This window comes from Canis lupus, chromosome 4 (assembly GCF_011100685.1).
Source record: "Canis lupus familiaris isolate Mischka breed German Shepherd chromosome 4, alternate assembly UU_Cfam_GSD_1.0, whole genome shotgun sequence".
NCBI classification, from domain to species: Eukaryota; Metazoa; Chordata; class Mammalia; order Carnivora; family Canidae; genus Canis; species Canis lupus.
In genome coordinates, this window is record NC_049225.1 from 63,089,198 (window position 1) to 63,109,106 (window position 19,909).

General features: G+C 39.2%; 1 protein-coding gene across 1 annotated transcript in view; it reads right to left on the bottom strand.

The window, feature by feature from the left end:
* Positions 1-2,119: 2,119 nt before the first annotated feature.
* The window catches only part of ITGA2 (integrin subunit alpha 2), a 102,199-nt gene continuing 84,409 nt past the window's right edge, over positions 2,120-19,909 (bottom strand). Inside the window, exons 24-30 of the mRNA XM_038535122.1 lie at positions 18,292-18,394; positions 16,429-16,539; positions 15,361-15,465; positions 13,059-13,172; positions 9,488-9,577; positions 6,708-6,824; positions 2,120-6,019 (exon numbers count right to left, since the gene is read on the bottom strand). Of these exons, the coding sequence (XP_038391050.1) occupies positions 5,939-6,019; positions 6,708-6,824; positions 9,488-9,577; positions 13,059-13,172; positions 15,361-15,465; positions 16,429-16,539; positions 18,292-18,394 (721 nt within the window). The 3' untranslated portion in view covers positions 2,120-5,938. The remainder of the gene's footprint in view (positions 6,020-6,707; positions 6,825-9,487; positions 9,578-13,058; positions 13,173-15,360; positions 15,466-16,428; positions 16,540-18,291; positions 18,395-19,909) is intronic.

The window sequence follows — 19,909 nt, forward strand, 5'->3', positions numbered from 1 at the left end:
AGCTGCTACTTCGGTTTTCTGCTGCTGGGTCTCCACTCCACTGCTCTTGGACTGCTGATGTGGCCTGCTGACAGTCCCCCCGCTGCCATTCTTCTATCTCCCACTGAGGTCACTTCATCCTCCTTGGAGCCTTCTGAGAGCTAATTCCATCCTAGAACCCACTGTCCTCACTGTGGCCTTCAGTCTGTGATTGGGCTCCAGCCCCTACCCCACCCCCGAACCCTCTTTGCTGTGGCTGGTGTGTAACAAGTTTATTTTGTCATAGGGTCCTTACTTGTACCTTTATCTGGAATGCTCTTCCTCCAGATATTTCCAGTCTATCTCCCCACTTTATTTCAGCCCCCAGTTAAATGTTATCTCCTCAGAGAGCCTTCTCTGACTATCCTATTTCAAACTGGAATCCTGTTCCCTTACTCTGCCTTCTGTCTTGCTGTGGACCTTTATGCTACCTGATATACCATATCTATGAGTTTAGACTATGGACTTCCTGAGGTCAGTGCAATGCCTTAGCTACCACCATGCACTGAAAAGTGATGTTGGTGTTAAGAATTGTGCCCCCAATTAAATACACCTAAACATGTGTAGTTGTCACGCTCACAGTTGTGTAAAGGTATCAGGCTAACTGCATGAGTGGGCAGGTTTTCCCCTCTAGTCCCTCCCGAATTCCCATCCTGACATCTTACCTAGCTACTACTTACTAGCAACGAGTTTGCAAGAGAGGTCTCTTAAGGCCTGAATGATTTGTGATGTAGTTGGTAGCTGACCCAGCAGAGGGCAGTAGAGCCAGGGCTACAGCAAGAGCAACTTGAGTCAAATTTTTAGTCCATTACTTTTCTTTCTTTCTTAAAGATTGTATTTATTAAGAGACAGTGCGCACACACATGAGGGGGAAGGGGCAGACGGAACAGGAGAAGCAGACTCCCTGCTAAGCAGAAACCCTGATGTGGAGCTCCATCCCAGGACCCTGAGATCATGACTTGAGCCAAAGGCAGACACTTAACAGACTGAGCCACCCAGGCACTCCAGTCCATTTCTTTGGCATAGAACTAAAAAGTAAAATATAGTTAGCCTTTTTAAGTTAAGTTGGAGTGGCTCTTCGATGAAAAGTAGTGTCTGACTTTGAATAAGATTATTTCCAATGTTTAATTAGTATCTGAGTTTATTAAGGAGTTAGGATGAGGATAGAATTTTTAAAAATGCTGTTTATAGTTTTTAAAAACTGACGTAGAATAGTAAGAGGAATTACTTTTAAAAAATGAGTAAATACAAGATTTTCCAATTTGGGGCAAAATTGTGGCCTTAATATATAGATCTATATGTGATAGAGCTAACGTTCTTTTTTTTTCATAGTTGAAGTTTATGATGCATACCAGACACACTAACTGGTGGCAGTTCTGCAGTAAGCTGCTCTTACAACTTAGTTCACCACAATTGGGATGGGCAGAGTTGAGGGTGTTTGAAAGATCACTTGATCTGGGAATGGGAGATGTTTGTGCATCACTGTAGATGGAAACACATGCCATCAACCTTTGTATTAACTGTAATTTAAATGTCAGTAAGCTTGATGACACATAATAACTTCAGCATATTTAATCCTTAATGTATTTAAACCCTCCTGCTTACTACTAAAACAAAAACAAAAAAGAAAACCTTGCAGATGAGTGCCTTGGCAAGTTCCAACAGTTGGAGTAACTTTTTTTTCCCTCTCTATTCCAAGCACACATTTTATTTCAAGAGATAAATTGTGTTTAGAGCAGTACTTCTCAAACTTTAATATGTAATGTATGAATCATCTAGCGATTGTTAAACATCCTGTTCAAATTCAGTAGTTCCGGATGGCATCTAAAGTATGCATTTTGTGACAGGCTTCCAGGTGATGCAGTGCTATGTGTGGACACATTTAGAGTCTAGGTTTTATACTTAGTCCCTAAACCATGAAGGTAGTTTCAGGTTTTTACAAAACATCCTGTGGTCACTGCTAGTGTAATCTTACCACTGTAGGATTAGATACATCCTCACTCTTACATTGAGTCTTGAACATGTTCAGAAGCAAAGTGAGTGCGTAAGATAAATACAGTGAAATATACGAGCCATAAAATTAAAACTCCACAAAGTAATGTAGCTTTGTTTTTAAAACAATTTTAATTATAATTTATTGATGTATGAAGAGTGGTTTACAATTAAATAACACTTTTGATTTTCATAGTTGAGTTTTTCTCATACTAATGTTGATTACTTTTCCAGTTCGTTTTTCAGAAATGTGCAACTTGATGAACATGCATACATTTTTATATTTTTGGAGGAGAGGGGAAAAAAGGCAAAAACCAGTTACAAAAAGCAAATATACTTATTACATCTTAAAGATTTATACTTTACATGAAAGAAAATACCAAGACCATTGTTCTTTAAGAAATATACAATTCTAACATAGTTGTGCAATATATATACATTTTTATTTTGACTTTATCTGCCAAGATAAACCTGGTACAGATGAAACCATCTTTTTATATTTACATATGGCTACATTTTCATTATTTAAGGTTTAAAGTTATTTTAAACTTTACCCTCGTGTTTATCTTTTACCTCTAGATGTTTAGTCTCTAAAATTGTTTAAAATGGATCTGCATTAATGTACATGAAGGGCAGAGTCCTGAATAGTCGTGGATGCAGGTATTTTCTGTGTGCAAACTGAAATAGCAAAGATGGGCCAGGGTGCTCAGTTTGAGGGATCTTGCTTTCTATTTAATGTCTTAACTGATGAGATTTTAAATATATTAACTTATAGCTGTATATCAGAATAGATAAATACATTATAAATTTATACCTTTTATAATAACTTTTAGTATAATCACTTAATGTGATTATGATAGATTGGTTTTAGTTTTCACAGTTAATAGATAACTTCTATTTTATAAAAACACTGCCAGCCAGAAAAATTTCTTTCCAGTTGGGAGTTCTCCTTTTGCTGCTAAAATGAATGATACACAGTATTTTACAAATGGCTTGTGGGGCAGCTATGCATGAAGCAACTCTGTTTTTAATTACATTCTACAGATCTTGTCTATATGCCATTTATGAAATGGAAACTTTAAGATGGTATCTTTTAGACCCCATATCATACTTTTAAAAGTATGGCTGAACAGGAATACATAACTTTTTTTCAAGCATTGGATTTTGTTTTTCTTTAAATTGCTTGGATAAGTATTTGCCTTTGCTTAAAAGGGCTTGAGAAATACTCATTAGAGCCCCTGCCTCAAACTTGTGATCTGATGACAGAAGTTGTGTACTTAGAGCACTCGCTTATAGTGCAGCAGGGTTCTCAATTGGGGGGATTTTGCCTCCCAGGAGACGTGATACAGCATCTGGAGATATTTTTTGATTGTCACAACTTAGAAGTGCCAGGGATGGTAATCATTCTATCATGCGAAGGACAGTCGTCCCTTGCCAGAATGAATTACCTAGGCCCTTGAGTCAGTAGTGCCAAGGCTGAGAAACCCTGTGCTAGTGTAATAAATGGTACAGAGACAAGTGGCTAATTTTTTGGTTTATAGTAATACAACTACTTCATGGAGACAATGCCAACAAGGTAGATTACCTAAGCCGTGGCATGGCTAAGACTCTGCTGCTCACCGTGGGTATGTGACCAAGTTCAGTAAGAAAGGTGAGGCAAAATAAGATGAAAGACCTGTTGGAGTTCTTTTATAGCACCCTGAAGAACTAGTGTGTTTATGTATACAGTAGTTACATGGTTTATGAAATATTCTTTGACTTAGTGATGTTTTTCCTCCACTCTTTTTAAAAGAAGTTTTGGACTCAGTGTCCACACAGCTGTTTTAAGAATTGGGCTCTAGCCCATCTAGAGGATACTGTGTTTTTGCTACAAACCCCTGATATTTTATGGCTAACTTTTTCCCCTCGTTTTGCTTTGTCAAATACAAAATAAATCACTAAACAGTGCAGGTAGCTCTAGATAGCTTATAGGAGTTGGGGCCAGGAAGGCTGTCGGGGCCAGAGGCACACAAGCATAGACCTGTTTTCAAAGTCAGGTTTTTGGAGGATTGTCTAGTTATAGGAAATCCAGATCATAGACTTTTAAAGCTAGAAGCATTGCTGCTGAGCTCCAACACAGCCTTCCTATTTTAATTTTTTTGATTTATTTATTTATGATAGTCACACATAGAGAGAGGCAGAGACATAGGCAGAGGGAGAAGCAGGCTCCATGCACCGGGAGCCCGACGTGGGACTCGATCCTGGGTCTCCAGGATCGCTCCCTGGGCCAAAGGCAGGTGCTAAACCGCTGCGCCACCCAGGGATCCCTCCTTCCTATTTTATAATGAGGACACTGCAGTGTAAAGAGGCCAAGTGACTTGACCAAAGCTTTAGGTTTGCAGTTTCTGACATAAAATAACCCTCTACTGGCTTTGCTTGGGCCCTTCTCCCTCCTGGAGAATGTATGGGCTCAGAAACAAAAGAAAGTGTAGAAGGAGAAATCGGTGGTGTTTCCCAAGATAGTTCATTCCCATCAGTGACTAGGATGCTTGTTAAAATACGGACTAGTAGTGCATGTCATCCCTGTCTGACCAAATGTCTCAGGAGTTGGGATGTAGCAAGCTACCTACTGAGCAAACTTGCCCGGGGGGAGTCATTCTGGACATATAAGTCCTCCAACAACACACAAACACAGAGGGTGTACCTGTTAATTTGGTGGTTTTCAATGTCTCCTTGTAGTTGCTTGCAAATTCCTGAGGCTTTTTTAAACTTGTTTACACTGTCTAAACTTCAATAATTAGAAATTAACTCTGGCTTATATTTCTTACCTGTTTAGCAGTAAATGAAAATAGCTCCCTGGAGTCAAGGGGATTATTCATGTAAATATGTGAGAGGATTTCTCTTCCTCACACCTGGTGTAGAGCAGCTGCTCCAACGAATGGGAGATTTGGACGAGGGCCAAGGGAAGGTGGCTAACTCTGAATTGCTTGGAGAGAAAGGCATGCCTCAGGTGGCTTCTGGAAGACAGGCACACCAGGAGGCGGGAGAGTGGTTTAGTATGGAAGGAGGAAGGATGGCAAAGAAATTATTCCTCTTCCAAAAATTCAAACTAGGTCCCTACCATCCAGTCACATCAGTCAGGTGGACATCCTGAAGGAGAAAGGAAACTTCCTACATCCTCTGGCAGCTAGGATTTTACTATAAGTGTTGTGATATTAAAGATTTTAAACAAAAATTTGTGCTTTGACTTCAAAACTACCCTCCCCACCCCCCGCCTTAAACAGAGGTTTCTTCTCTAGGAAGCATACCCTGGGTTACTACCAGGTATCCAACCAAGCATGTTTTGATAAGTACATCCTACCAAACAAGGGACTGAGGAGGCAGCTCCAGGCTGACAACAGCAAGTTTCACCCTGCTTTATTAACAAAATTATCACTTGAAATAACCTGTGGCAGCTTTAGATGAGCAGCATAAGTTGAAGACCTGTTTTTTTTTTTTTTTTCTACATCAATATCCAAACTAATTCTGTATCTATGTCAGGTCCTTCCACTTTTGTTGTTACTGTTTAAAAACAATCACTTTCAATGGTTGGAGTGCCCCCCCCCCCAAATCTAAGAAAGGGTATATTTTTCTTTAAGACTTCTCATGTTTGGAAGCATTTCATGTTTCTGACACAATGCACGTTATAATGTAAACTCTGGACCAGCCAGTGGAAAGATCACTTTCCCTCCCCCCCAATATAAAATAAATCTTTTACCCGTTATACTTCTAGCCACCCCCAATCCCCCAATTTCTTCTTTCCAAACTGACCTGCAGTTTTCGTAAAATAACAGGCTAGTTTACCCAATTACACATTAAACACTGGGATTAAAAATAAAATCCACTTATGCGAATCGCAAACCCTGGGTTGCGGTGCTGCTAGCTTGCACTGCAGGGAGTTGGCCGGGGCTCAGCTGTTGAGTTCTGTGGTCTCATCAATCTCATCTGCATTTTTGGACATTTTTTCATATTTTCTTTTGAAGAAGCCAAGCTGTAAGATGATGTAAAAATTTTACCACCTATGGGCTAGTTATGGCGTCTTTGTCCCCCCTTGGCCGCCCACTAAAGCACCTCTGGGAATCCCTGGGGCTCTGAAGAGGATGGGGTACAGACTATGACCTAATAGCAGCTTATTAGGTCATTAGGATCTAAGCTGATATTAGGTCATAGTCTTAGAGGAAATAATTCCCAGAGAGTTGAACTGAATTAATAGTTCCCAGGGTCTACGTATTTGCAGCTGAACGAAAACAGAGGTCTGGATGTAAAGCAGGTTAAAAAAAATAAAAGTATATAGGGACCATGACCAAGGATATAAAATCTTTACTGAGTGTCTTCAAGGACATAAGTGAGAATTTGCAAATAAATTTGCGTTTCCTTTTCTCTTATGATGGAGGAGATACCTTATGAAACTTAGAGTTACCATTTGAAAAGGAAATTCAAGGCAGATGTCTTTAGGAGATCCATGGTTTTTTTTTGTTTTTGTTTTTGTAAAGATTTTACTTATTCATGAGAGACACAGAGACATAGGCAGAGGGAGAAGCAGGCTCCCTGCGGGGAACACGATGTGGGATTCCATCCCTGGACCCCGGGATCACGACCTGAGCCAAAGGCAGACCCTCAACCACAGAGCCACCCAGGCGTCCTGGAACTCTGTGGTTTAAACATGAAAATTTTCTTACCTTCCATAAAACTGCAACCAGAGCTAATAGCAAAATTATTCCAGCAATTACGCTTCCTATTATAACTCCAGTAGGTACTTCAGCTTTCTCATGGGGTTTCATTATCGTGATGGGAATCTGTAAATGTATATATGTAACAGTTGAGTTAACTAATTGTAGCACCCAGAAAAAGTGAGGTGGTCTAGTCAAATTCTCCCAATTTTATAAATGCTGGTCCAGAGAGGTGATGTGACTCACTCATGATCTCATTCCTCAACTAAATGTCATGAGATAAAATGCTTCTGCAAATTACAGGCAAGGAATACAAGTTTTCTAGTTTCCTTTAACTGTGTCCATATTTGGTGGATATGTCACCTCTGACAACCTCCGATGCTTTATTTATGAGATAGGAACTTCAAAGTTGGGCATAGAGGCTCATCGTCAAGTGATAGCATTTGGAGTCCAGATTTGGAGAGGGGAGTCAAAGACCAAACAAATTAACCACCCAGATCCCTTGTAATTAAGCAACAGCAGTTTCCTTAATATTGGTTTCACTTAACTCTCAAGAGTACTTGATGTGGATTGTTAAAAAGTAGATGTAACAGCTTAGGGCTCAAGCTAACCTTTTCAGTGATAAACTATTCCTTGAGGCTACTTGTAATTCTTTATACCCACTTCCTGGGAATCTTTGTGACCTTGTAATAGAATTTCTGCCTTAAGAGTTCTAATGGTAAAATGGTATCTTTTATGTACGTATTATATATATATATATATATTTTTTTTTAATTGCAGAAAGAATCACTACTGTTTCCTCTATAAAGTGTATTAATATTAAGAGCTGCATTTTGGGCAAAACCAGTCCTCAGAACCTAATTTATTGATTGATTTAATACTACAGTGGTAGATGATCTGCTTCTCATCGCAGAATTTATGAGTTGGACTGAACTTTGTCTTGCCTTTTGGTAATTATATTTCTTTTCATTTATATTTTCAAAAGCTAAAATAAGGCTTTATAATTGAGGAATAAAGTAACTAAATTCATATAGTCCGCTGCTTAATGTCAGTCAAACCTGTACTCTGCATTCCAGAATTTCCTAGTCTGGGGTCCATGGATCCAGAGGGATCCGTGAATATAAAAATTTTTGTATTAGATTTTTAAATGGACTGGGATTCAAATAAATTTAAGGATCACTCAGCTACCTATTGGGATATATATTTATATATGTTTATTTAATCTATTATCTGGATTCCAAATATTATTATTATTATTATTTAAATTTTTATTTATTTGTGATAGTCACAGAGAGAGAGAGAGAGAGAGAGAGAGAGAGAGAGGCAGAGACATAGGCAGAGGGAGAAGCAGGCTCCATGCACCGGGAGCCAGATGCGGGATTCGATCCCGGGTCTCCAGGATCGCGCCCCGGGCCAAAGGCAGGCGCCAAACCGCTGCGCCACCCAGGGATTCCCGTGGATTCCAAATATTATTCAAAAATTATCCAGATTATTTGGATTCAAAATATATTTTCATAGACAATAGTTGGCTTTTGTTATTTATCTGTATTGATAGGAAAATACCAAGAAAAAAAAATCTAAAGCTATCATTAAAATTCTTAGATAAATGTATTGATTAAAAATTGAAATTAATAGTGGTTTCTGAAAAAAAATCTCAGATGTTCCGAGAGTCTGAACAGTACATTTTTCTAAAATGAACTTTTAAAATATCTATAGTACTGGTAAGTTCATAATACTTTGAATTTTAAGTCCACATTTCCTTTGGCTCCATTTCTGATTTTCCATGCCCCAGCCTCTGAAGAGAGGGTGTGGGCCTTTGCTGAGGGTCCTAAGCCAGGGGACGAACAGCATCCTTTCTTGGAATCATTTCCCCTGAGACCAGTGGGACACCAGGGCGGGGAGTCCTACTCCCAAGTATTGAGAGAGGTCCAGAGTTCACAGGGCCATTGGCTTTTTAATGGCTCCAGCAGTGGACTAAGGCCAGCTGCCAGGCTGGTCTTGGGGGCAGAGTCTTAAACTGAGGCTTCCAGTTTTTAACAAAAGCATTGGGAGGAAAATGCTCGGGGCTCTGCCAGCTGATTAGCTGAGCATGGAAATCCTGCTATATCTAAATATGGCATATTCCAAGCAGAGTTCACTGCAAAGGAAAGTTGTCCTGTGCCAGCCCTTAGCACAGTGAGCCTTTGTTTTCTCTGAAAGTACATTTCTTTGTTAGACTTTTTTTTTTTTTTAAATCAAGGAGAACATTTATAGTTTTCTAGACTATAAGAACTAATGAATGGACACTTCACATAGTGCCAGTATCTAGCTATAAGGAATACTTAAACCCTTTAATAAGTGCCCTATCAAGCATACTTAAGTACTTATCTTTAAAAAATAAATAATTCAAATAAGCATGACTTGAATGTTATAGCCTAAGATCTAGACTGTTCTGTGAAAGCAAGAAGAGAAAGGAAGAGTGGGTGCTGCTGGTGTAGGGATATGGACTAGGGAGCCACAGACAAGAGCCCCTTTCGTTGTGCCTTCCATTGGACTGTCCCTTCTGATCCAGCTTTGCCAACATCGGTTGGGGGCGGTGGAGGGAGTGGAGGATGAGCATATCAGTGAACTCTTTTTGGGTAGCCAACACCTTTGCCAACAAGCCTAACGAAAAACAAACCTCAGGTTTTTAGAGTTTCTCTAAGATGCTGGTACAGATGTATAGGTGAGAAGAACCACTACTCTTTAGTTTTCAGAAGTGAATGCCTGTCAAAAGACTAGTGCTCACTGAGGTGATAGGATGCACTCACCGTGACTGTGTTTTCTTCGATCACATATATCTGAGGGTTATAGGTGTCGATTTCTGCAGATGCTGTCAGCTGAACAGTCTGGAAAGTTGACTGGAACATAAGAACAAAGAATATGTTTTACCCTGGCAGAAATTAACACATAAAATTTGGCATGTTGGGACACCTGGGTGGCTTGGTGGTTGAGCATCTGCATTTGGCTCAGGTCGTGATCCCGGGGTGCTGGGATTGAGTCCCACATCAGGCTCTCCACGGGGAACCTGCTTCTCCTTCTGCATATATGTTTCTGCTTCTCTCTGTGTGTCTCTCGTGAATAAAGAAATGAAATCTTTAAAAAAAATTGGCATGTTATTTATTTTCTTGTGGAAAATGACAAGAGCAAATGGCACCTATGAGGCCTCAAGAATCTTTGTGTTCCTAAATTGGTGCTACATGTAGGACCACACATGGAAAGTGCCTGAGGGAACTTAAAACGTGTGGACACCTGGGCCATAAGAGCAAATTAAACCAAAACTTAGGGGCTGAAGTTCAGGCATCAGCAGGTTAAAACCACTTCCAGGTAATTCTAACTTGAAAACAGGGTTGAAAAACAAGGATTTAGAAGTGAAGTTTTTTAATTGGGAAAGCTCATGGTTCAGATTTTTAAAAACTTTATAATGTTTGCATCATGAGAGAAAATTGCAAGCTTGTTTCATATATTTATCTGAACAAGCCAAATAATGGAATGGAAGATCCAATTAAAACAGTAAAAGTGGGGCAGCCCGGTTGGCTCAGCGGTTTAGCGCCGCCTTCAGCCCAGGGCGTGATCCTGGAGTCCCTGGATCGAGTCCCACATCGGGCTCCCTGCATGGAGCCTGCTTCTCCCTCTGCCTGTGTCTCTGCCTCTCTCTCTCTCCTCTGTTTCTCATGAATAAATAAATAAAATCTTAAAAAAAAAACAGTAAAAGTATACTTAAACTGGGCTATACATGTCAGTAGCAGACACCCTGAACGTTTTGTCATGCTGCCATGATTAATAATTTCAGGTTTCCTAATCTAAGTGTTTCTATTTAAAAAGTTACTGGATTTGGGGCAGGCATATAGGAAGGACACATATTTTATATTGTTAATAGTAACCACATAATATAACTTTACATGTATTCCTGGATCTAGCTACAGAAAAAATAATCATTTTTTGGTGGATACATTATTGATGCATATTTTATTTGCGTAAAGCAAGTGTTGGGACTGATGCTTACTTTGAAATAGCGTACAATGCCCAGATTTAAGAACTGCCTTCATATGCTCTGGCTACTAGGATTCAGTTTTTCTGGTTACCAAGGCACATGTTTCAACATACTTCATGAGGTAATTTGCTAAATCATATCTGGGAGCCAGAAAGAAAATACATATCCAAAAAATGAGCAGTTTATTTCCTTTCCCCCAGCTCAGTCTCTGATTAGTTTTAATTTTCTCAAGATGGAAGGTTGCATCAGAAGTTAAGCCTGATCACTTGTGTCTTAAACACATATTATTGGGGAAACATTCACAGTATCGATAATGGTTTCCTTAAAAAATATAGCAATTAAGTGATGCTATTTTCATAGTCCCTGTAGACTAAAATTTCTTGACAACACTGATCTATCCTCCCAGCCTGCCCCTTTGCACAGCTGTGCACATGATATTACACAGGGTTTATAGTGGTAGGTACACCACACATACCCAGGAGAGTGAAGTAACACATCTGCTAGCACTCAGCAAGGCTTTGCCTTACAAACGGCAGCCAGCAATGCCATTGATTTGGAGGCCTGAGCAATCACTTTATGATGAAATTACTTGACATGTACACTTGCACTGCATCAGAAGAAGGGTGAAGGAAGTATGCTAATGGACTCAAATACAGGGAATGAGAGTTGTATTTCAGACTGGATCTCCTAGGTGGCCTGAGAACATCCATTTGGCTGTTGAAATAGCTGAAAACAAGGTGGGGATAAATATTTGACCTTTTATGGTAGAGGAAGATGTGTGGGACTCAGATAATTCTCATGGGGGTTTTCCAGCTTATCCAGAACCATTGAAAAAGCATAAATACACGTCATCAGAAATTTACTCCCAGAAAAAAAAAAAAAAAAAAAGAAATTTACTCCCAGAAATGAAACTGCTGCTCCTGACCACCTTTGGGAAGGTACTTTTAAAAGTCTTAACAGTTAATAATGTAGTTTTTAAACAAACTCTAGAAAACCCAAATGCTTTTTACAGAGCTAGTATGATTGCATTTTGATTTCCAACAGCCAGTTTTCCTTCCCAGCTGGCAAAGGTTGCTAGGAAAACATTTGTTCCTCAAATCCAAGGAGACAAGAACCAACTGGTGAAATCTGGCCAAACTGCATCAGCTGGGATGGTGGTATAGCTCTCTGCATGCTTCCCATCTTATAGGATTTAGACGGATCTGAAAGGCTTGAAACCAAACATAACTAACAATAAAATAAACACAGACAAGAAGAAAACCCAATTCCTCACTCCTGCACTCTCCCACTTCTCTGTTCCCCGCCCTGCCTTTCACTATTCCTCTTTCTGTTATGTCTTTATCCAAGAATATTGCTTATATTTTGGTTCCAGGGACAAGTTTGGAGAGAACTTAGTTCTCTAATCTTAAAACTCCATGGCAGGGTATGGGGTTCTTGGAGAGATCATGAAATGGTTAGAATATAGGGAATAGAGTATAGATGGTTGGCACCTTGAGGATTGATGATCTGTTTAAAAAAAAAAATCCACAAGAACCACAAGGACTCTTGGAAGTTTCAGACTAATTATTTTCCTGCCTTGAACAAAGCCAGTGTTGATAAAATGAATAGCTAGCTACTTACGCAGATTTAAGGAGCCCTGTCTGTCCTATTTTTCATGCCAGACTGAGATTCTGGCTACCAAAATCTCTGCGAGAAGCAGATATGACTACTGCCGAGTCACACCTGCCAAATGGAAAAAACACTGACATAGTTTTGACACTTTCTTCAAACTTTTCGTGAGATTGGAAGGACTGGGGAAAAAAAAGTGTATGTACCCTGGGCTTTCACCAGGGAAAGGGTAAAACAGGAGAGCAGAGTGGCTCCAAGGTTTGAATATAGGAAGATGGATCCTTATGTTGGCTTCATCTACATGGTGAGCTGAGATCAATCAATTAGCTGGGAGCTCAAGGATGGAGACAGACTGTACTTGGATTTGGTCATGTTAGAAGTGACTAGGAAGTCAGGAATATCAGGAGCATGAGGACAAAGACAAACTAGGTGACCCATGATTCCCCAGGACAGCATGGGATCTTGAGGACATCCCAAAGATTCTGATATACTAGGGTATCGTGGAGTCTCTGCAGCTAATGCTTTATAAGCACCCCAGTGATTCTGAGGCACAACCAGAATCTGGGCAAGCTTTGGAAAGGGATCAGAAATGTATTGTCTTCCAGGGTAAAAATCGCTCTGAGTCATTTGGGCATTGCTGATATTAGCCGGAATGCTTGTTGACAGGTATGAATTTATTGACAGTGAAGCCTTATGCATCGTTACTATTGATAAGCCCAACAAATAAAGCTTATACTTACTGCTGCAAAAGTCCCGTTCCAAATTCTGGTAGACACGTTAAGGAAGTACTCTCCTTTGACCTGGAGGTCTTTCAGCCAGCAGGTAACATTGCTACATGAAGCAGTTCTGCAGTTCTTTCAGGTTGGAGTCAAGGATAAAAGGAAAGAGTTAGTATGAGCTTAAAAAATAAATGCTAAGATTTTACAAAGATAAAACCCCGTGCTGGGAAGGACTTAGGGAAATAGGCAGTCTCATGAAAAGGGAGACTGTGGCACTAATGCTCCAAAAGGTAAAAAGTGCACACCGTTTGGCCCAGCCATTTCCCATCTCTATGGATGATAATTGGAAATGCGTGGAGAGGAGTATATCACACCTGTTTATTGCATTACTATTTCTGAGAGTAAAAACACCCCCCCTATGAAATAATTCATTTTTATCCCCAATGTACTAGTTAGATAAGTTATTGAATATACATGCACAAAGTGCAGTGCAATTTAGCCTCTTTTTAAAAGATTTTATTTATTTATTCATGAGAGAAGGAGAGAGGCAGAGACATAGGCAGAGGGAGAAGCAGGTGCCCCACAGGCAGCCCGATGTGAGACTCAATCCCAGAACCCCAGCATCACGACCCGAGCCAAAGGTAGATGCTCAACCACTGAACCAACCCAGGTGCCCCTGCAATTTAGTCTTTAAACATAATTGATAAAGGTGCATTCCTTAGATGAAAAAAAATTGACAGTAAAAGAATCAGTGTTTGCCAAGGGTTAGGGAGGACGGAAGGATGAATCGGTGGAGTGCAGAGGAGTTTTAAAGGCAGTGAAACTATTCTGTATGATACTATCATTGTGGATACAGGTTATTATAGATTTGTGAAAATCTATAGAATGACATCTGAGAGTGAATGCTAATATAAACTATGGGCTTTGGATGATTATGATGTGCCACTGTAGGTTCATCAAATGTACTGCTCTGATGTGGGAGGGGGTTTGAGAGTGGGAGAGGCTGTCCATATGTGGGGGGCAAAAGGTAGTTGTGAAACTTCTGTACTTTACAATCAAATTTGTGTGAACCTAAAACTGCTCCAAAAAAAAGTCTATTTTTTTTAAAAAAAGTCAATGACATATTGACCTAATAAAAAAGGTGGCATGGTCCATTTATATAACAGTATACATATATCTAGATGTGGTTAATTCTTAGAGGTATAGAGAAGGATGTTCACTCAATACTGAGTGGTTGGCTATTAGCTTTCTAGAGGACTTTAGTTTGTTGTTTGTGTTTTATGTTCACAGTGAACACTTGCCATTTTTACAAAATCAAAGTATTTTCAAATTAAGGAAAATGCTCAGAGGTATATTTTGGCATACCCTGAGATGAGTTTCTCCTGGGCATTTTTATGTACTACTGTTTAGATTTAAGCCATACATTGTAATTAGACCATAAAAAAAGAAACTATTTCATTCTGTTTCCTATATCCACACCCCGATCCATCACAAAATAAAATAATTTCAATAAAAGAAAACCAGAATTTCCATGTCGTGCTTAGAGGAGAACTACTGTTTGTTTAGGGTTACTGTTTGCTAAATGTTTGTTATTTGAGTACTTATATGTGCTAAGCATCGGGCAGCCCCCGTGGCGCAGCGGTTTAGCGCTGCCTGCAGCCTGGGGTGTGATCCTGGAGACCCTGGGATCGAGTCCCACATCGGGCTCCCTGCATGGAGCCTGCTTCTCCCTCAGCCTGTGTCTCTGCCTCTCTCTTTGCTCTCTCTGGATGAATGAATAAATAAATCTTAAAAAAAAAAAGAAACCATGAAAGCTAGAATTGGGAAATATTAAAAGAAATATATGCTAAGCATCATACCAGATGCTAGACTAGCCTCTTTCTCAAAGAAAGGCACATCACTCTGGAGCAGGAGATAATAAAATATTGGAAAACCAAGAAGGGTGGCCGGAGAAGCATCTTAGTAGCTAAATAAGACCTCAGTGATTATGTGGATGAAGGATGCAAGGCATTTCCCCTTCAGAGTGCCTGCCCAGTTCCCTCTCAGTTCTTTGCAATGCTTGCAAAGTGCCTGATACAAAACAGTAGTTTCACATGGAATACTTTTGATTTCATGAAATCCAGTACTTTTACATTACTGGCATAAGTAATAATCTCAAAACCTAGATTTGAGGATTTATTTTCGAAATCTTAATTCATACAGGCCATCAAAGCCAAAGCAAGAAAAATCTATAATATGAGGTGATAGGAGCAGAGAAGTGCATTGATTTCCAGGTAAAGCAAATAATGCATCACCCAAAGTCACCCCGTTAACCTATCCTCACCAAGTCTTTTATGTGCCGGAAATTTTCATTCTTGAAATACACAGAAGGAGATGTATGTCCGATTTTCAGTGGATTTATTTTGGCATTACAACTGATGTCACCGGCCTATAAAGAAGGACATAAAATCAATTTCAGGAAGCAAAATCATTATGATGTTCCTTTTAACATGTTAGGAAATCCTGTGGTCACATGTCAGGATGGAGGAGGGATTGTTAGGCTTCTTTCACATTACTGAACCTGCCACACTTCTTGTAATTACTAATGTAAACTTTGAAATATTCAAATGTCCCTGATGCAACCTGGTAGGGTGGCACTGGTTCTTACAGCCTGATACGTAGAAGACTGTTTGAAATAATAGGCTGTGACTGACTGAATTCAGGGTTTTCTGTGGAACATTTTAAAATTTTGATTTCCTGTAGTCACCTATACACATCACAGGAGTAATGCTACCGTAGAATTTGCTCTGAGTGCCAGTCTAAGGCTGAGCCGGTGTCAAGGGTTTTGGCTAGACAGGGCTTCTCAATCCAGGCTGCATGTTAGAACCACCTAGGGGTGGGGGTTTTTAAGGAATCTTTGGTACTAGAGCCTTCGTCTTGAAGATTCTGATTTGAGTAAATGGGAGTGGGCCTGGGCCTGGGCCTGGGCTGGAAACAGCTGATAAAAATGAGGAGCCAGGGTTGATCACTAGCAGGTGAAAGCCCAGGCTGACATCTTAAAGACCAGCTACTAACTGTGGCTGCATAGACCAACTAGTCTCCCATGGTGGGTTCAACCTCATACTTCCCAGTCGACTACTCTAAGAACAGGACTCTAACAGAATCAGATCTTCACCTGGCCAAAACAGAGCTTTAGGAATAATTTCTGCCATCTGTAATTGCTTCCTTATAACAATATCCTGCTTCTAATATGAAACTGATGGCTAATTAATTGGCACTCAGGATGCATGGCATTAATCTTCTCATCTTTCCATCCATATGATATCAGACATGATCACCACAACCTCATGGGATATTTCTGTATTGAAATATCAGAAGTGCACACTTTTATAGGCAATTCAGTTGTCCTTACCTGATCTGCGTGCACCTCAGTCAGATACATTAATGGGTTCTTTTCTTTGGTGTATTGAGGGATGTGGATGATTACAGATGCCATGCTTACTGGAACACTTCCTGTTGTTACCTGTGAAGTATGGAAGAAAACATTCTGGTTATTGCTACATCATGCACCTATTGCCAAGGAAATGCTCAATAACGTCTTTGTTAATGGAGGGCGACTATTAAGTGGTAAGATTGAGTCCATTGGAAAGTAAGCATTGTTACTTTAGAGTCACACCCAGGTCTCTGTGTCTCACCTCTTCATGGAGAAATTAACATTTACAATTTAAACTGGTAAATGATTTGTGAATTAGCAGTTGGTTAAAGACACTTACTGTCTGTTGAGTTGGGCTACCAGGGCTGACATTCCACTCTGTCCCTGACTAACAGTGTAGTTTGGGCAAGATACTTGACCTCTATATGCTTTAGTTTTCCTCATTTGTAAATCAAAAATAATGAGTAACTTAGTGGATGTGTGCAGGTACAGCATCTGTTCTTATTGGTGGGGAGTCTGTTCTAACTGGGCAATGCTCAAGTCTTATACTGGCTGTTAACATTTTAGATAACCATAGGGGGGCATCTGGCTGGCTCAGTCCGTAGAGCTTGCAACTCTAGATTTTGGGGTTGTGAGTTTGAGTCCCACATTGGGTGTAGAAACTACTCAAAAATAAAATCTTAAAAATAAAATAACTATACGAACAATAATCCCACCAATTTTGTAACTAACCTGGGAATTAAATGAGTTAATATAGATAACATATTTGATAACTTATTATACCCTATGAATGTTATTTTGTTACTACTAACTGATTAAATATGCTATTAAGGAAGTAGTTGCTAAATACTAGCCACATGTTATAAATTCCAGTATCAGAATCACAAATCAGGAATTTTAAAGATTTCTTTCTTTTTTAAATCACCAAATTGTAGGGTTATAACCATGTAACTCACTAGTAGGAAACGTAAAAAAAAAAAAAAAAAAAAGGTATTCATTTAAGGTAGTGAATGAATTCTTTTTACTTTCCAAATTTTCAATAATTTATTATAAAATAGCCATTTTCACAAATTTCTTTTTATATAATTGATAACCTTTAGATTATAATTGCTTACTAATAGCCAATGTAAACTTACTGAAAGATATTTGTATATAAATGGTTTCTCAAATAAAAGTGATCTCCCCATGATAAACTGGTATGTTAATTATATTCCAGAGACTTTTGCCCATAGAAAAATACCATTATGTTAATACTTTGTTGATTAATGTTGAACATTTGCTTCCAAAATAAATCAATTATTTTTTTTATCCAGAACACATAGCTATGCACAAAACCCAACTGTTTACTTATTGAGCCTTAGTGGTTCTCAAAGTATAGCACCTGCACCACCAACATCTGGAAACTTGTTAGAAATGCGCATTTTTAGTCTCACCATAGACCTACTGAATCAAACCCTGAGGATGGAGCCAGGTGACATGTATCTTAATGTTCCCCCAGGTGATTCTAATGCATGTTCAAGTTTGAGAACCACTGGTACCTTTCAACTTTTTACTTTCTTCTCTTCCTGCTCTCCTTTTTCCCCTTCCTTTCTTCCTGATTTAGTATTTTTTAAAAAAGATTTTATTTATATATTTGACAGAGAGAGAGAGAGAGAGAAAGAGAGCAGGAGCAGGGGAAGCACCAGGCAGGGGGAGAGGGAGAAGCAGATTCCCTGATGAGCCCCTAGGCGGGGCTCGATCCCAGGACCCTGAGATCATGATCTGAGTCAAAGCCAGACACTTAAATGACTGAGCCACACAGGTGCCCCCCTGATTTAGTATTCTTATGACAGGCTTACTAACCTTAATGGAGAAGATGAATTTTGGACCAATATCTTCATAACTGTGCACGATAGAAGGAACATTCCCATCTGAAGAGACTTCATAAAAATTTATGTTGGTGGATCTGTTGGATGATGTTTGTAAAGCCAAATATTTTAGTTTTGCTGTTGTTCTTGAAGCATAATACTTCTTTTATTTAAATATCTTCTAGCTCATCTTACAAGTAAAAGTTTATATTTAGTTATAAAAACCTAATGAAAACAAATGCTACTTATAGGCTAATGTTTCCAAGGCTAAAACAAATTCCTTTAAAAACATTTCCCTTCCTGATCTTTCTGCAAGATTCTCTGTTAAATATTTACCAGCTGTAAAGTTTCTAAAAAAAGTACAAATATATTACTTTAGGACTGATAGAACTCAAGATTGCTAATATACTGGCTGCCATGTTAATGCAGTGCACACTTAGTCCTTGTTGATTGGATGAATGGATTTAAAAGCCAGAGGATTTTCCACTTGGGTGGCTGAAATGCAATGATAGGGTGCTGGGTTTTAGATCCTGCAGTATTTTATACTGGATGCCTGTAAAGTAGGGCATACATTTTCCCTGTTATTCCTTCTCCCTATCCTTCTCTAGTTCCAAACCAACTCTAATGCTTTGGTTTGAATTGAGTTTGGTCAGTCTGTTTCCATGACTAGTGTAGGGACCATGTTTATGATGACTGACCTAGAGGTTTTATTAGACTAGACATAGAGGTATCAGATGATACGATCTGTTTGCTTGGGGTTGCCAACTAGGGTTTGCAAGTGAAGTGAGGACCAGGTCAGAGGAATCCCCACAGGACCACTCAGACTGGAACATAGCTGGACACCCTTCCCTATGCTCCTCACTCATCTCTAAGGCTGAGGCTGGATTCCAACCAGGATAGCTTCACTGGGACTGTAGGGGGGTTAGTAGCAGGAATAGGAGTCTGAAAAGCAATATTTCTTCCCCCTGGACAATTTATCATAATTCTAGTATGTTGATTCTATTTCCTAAAAAAAATTGAACTGGATCTTTTCTGAGATAATTTTTGGGCTTCTTTATGGAACTCCTGTCTTTTTTTATACTTAAAAGAAAACCCACAAACTTTTCCAAATTCTCAGAAGGAAAATATGTCCTAGGAGACTCAAATAGATGTGGCATTTGTCAAGGTTATGTAGATGAAAGGAAACAATGATTTGTCAGCCTTACATGGAAAATGGGAATGCTGACGAGAATTCAAAACAGAGAGACTGGCCGTATATGCATGAATTATTCCCTTACCTTCCAAAAGACCTTTGTATGAGCCCCTAAAAAGAGTCAGTTTCTAAATTAGTATGCTCTGTTTTTGCATTTTAAAGAGAGCTGACATTTTTCCATGTGTTACTTAAGTTTTCCTTAAGTTACTTAAGTGTGCATGATCAATGTATTTATAGGCAGTTAGCTATCCTCAGGGGTCTCCTATTTTAGAAGTAATTCAATCATGATTTCCACCCATAATATTTACATAATATAACTGCACATTTATCAAAATGGTTGCTAAGGGATACATTCAATGATTGGGTAGGACTTTTTCAAAAAAATTGCAAAAATGTTATTTTTTATAGTACTTGTGATAGT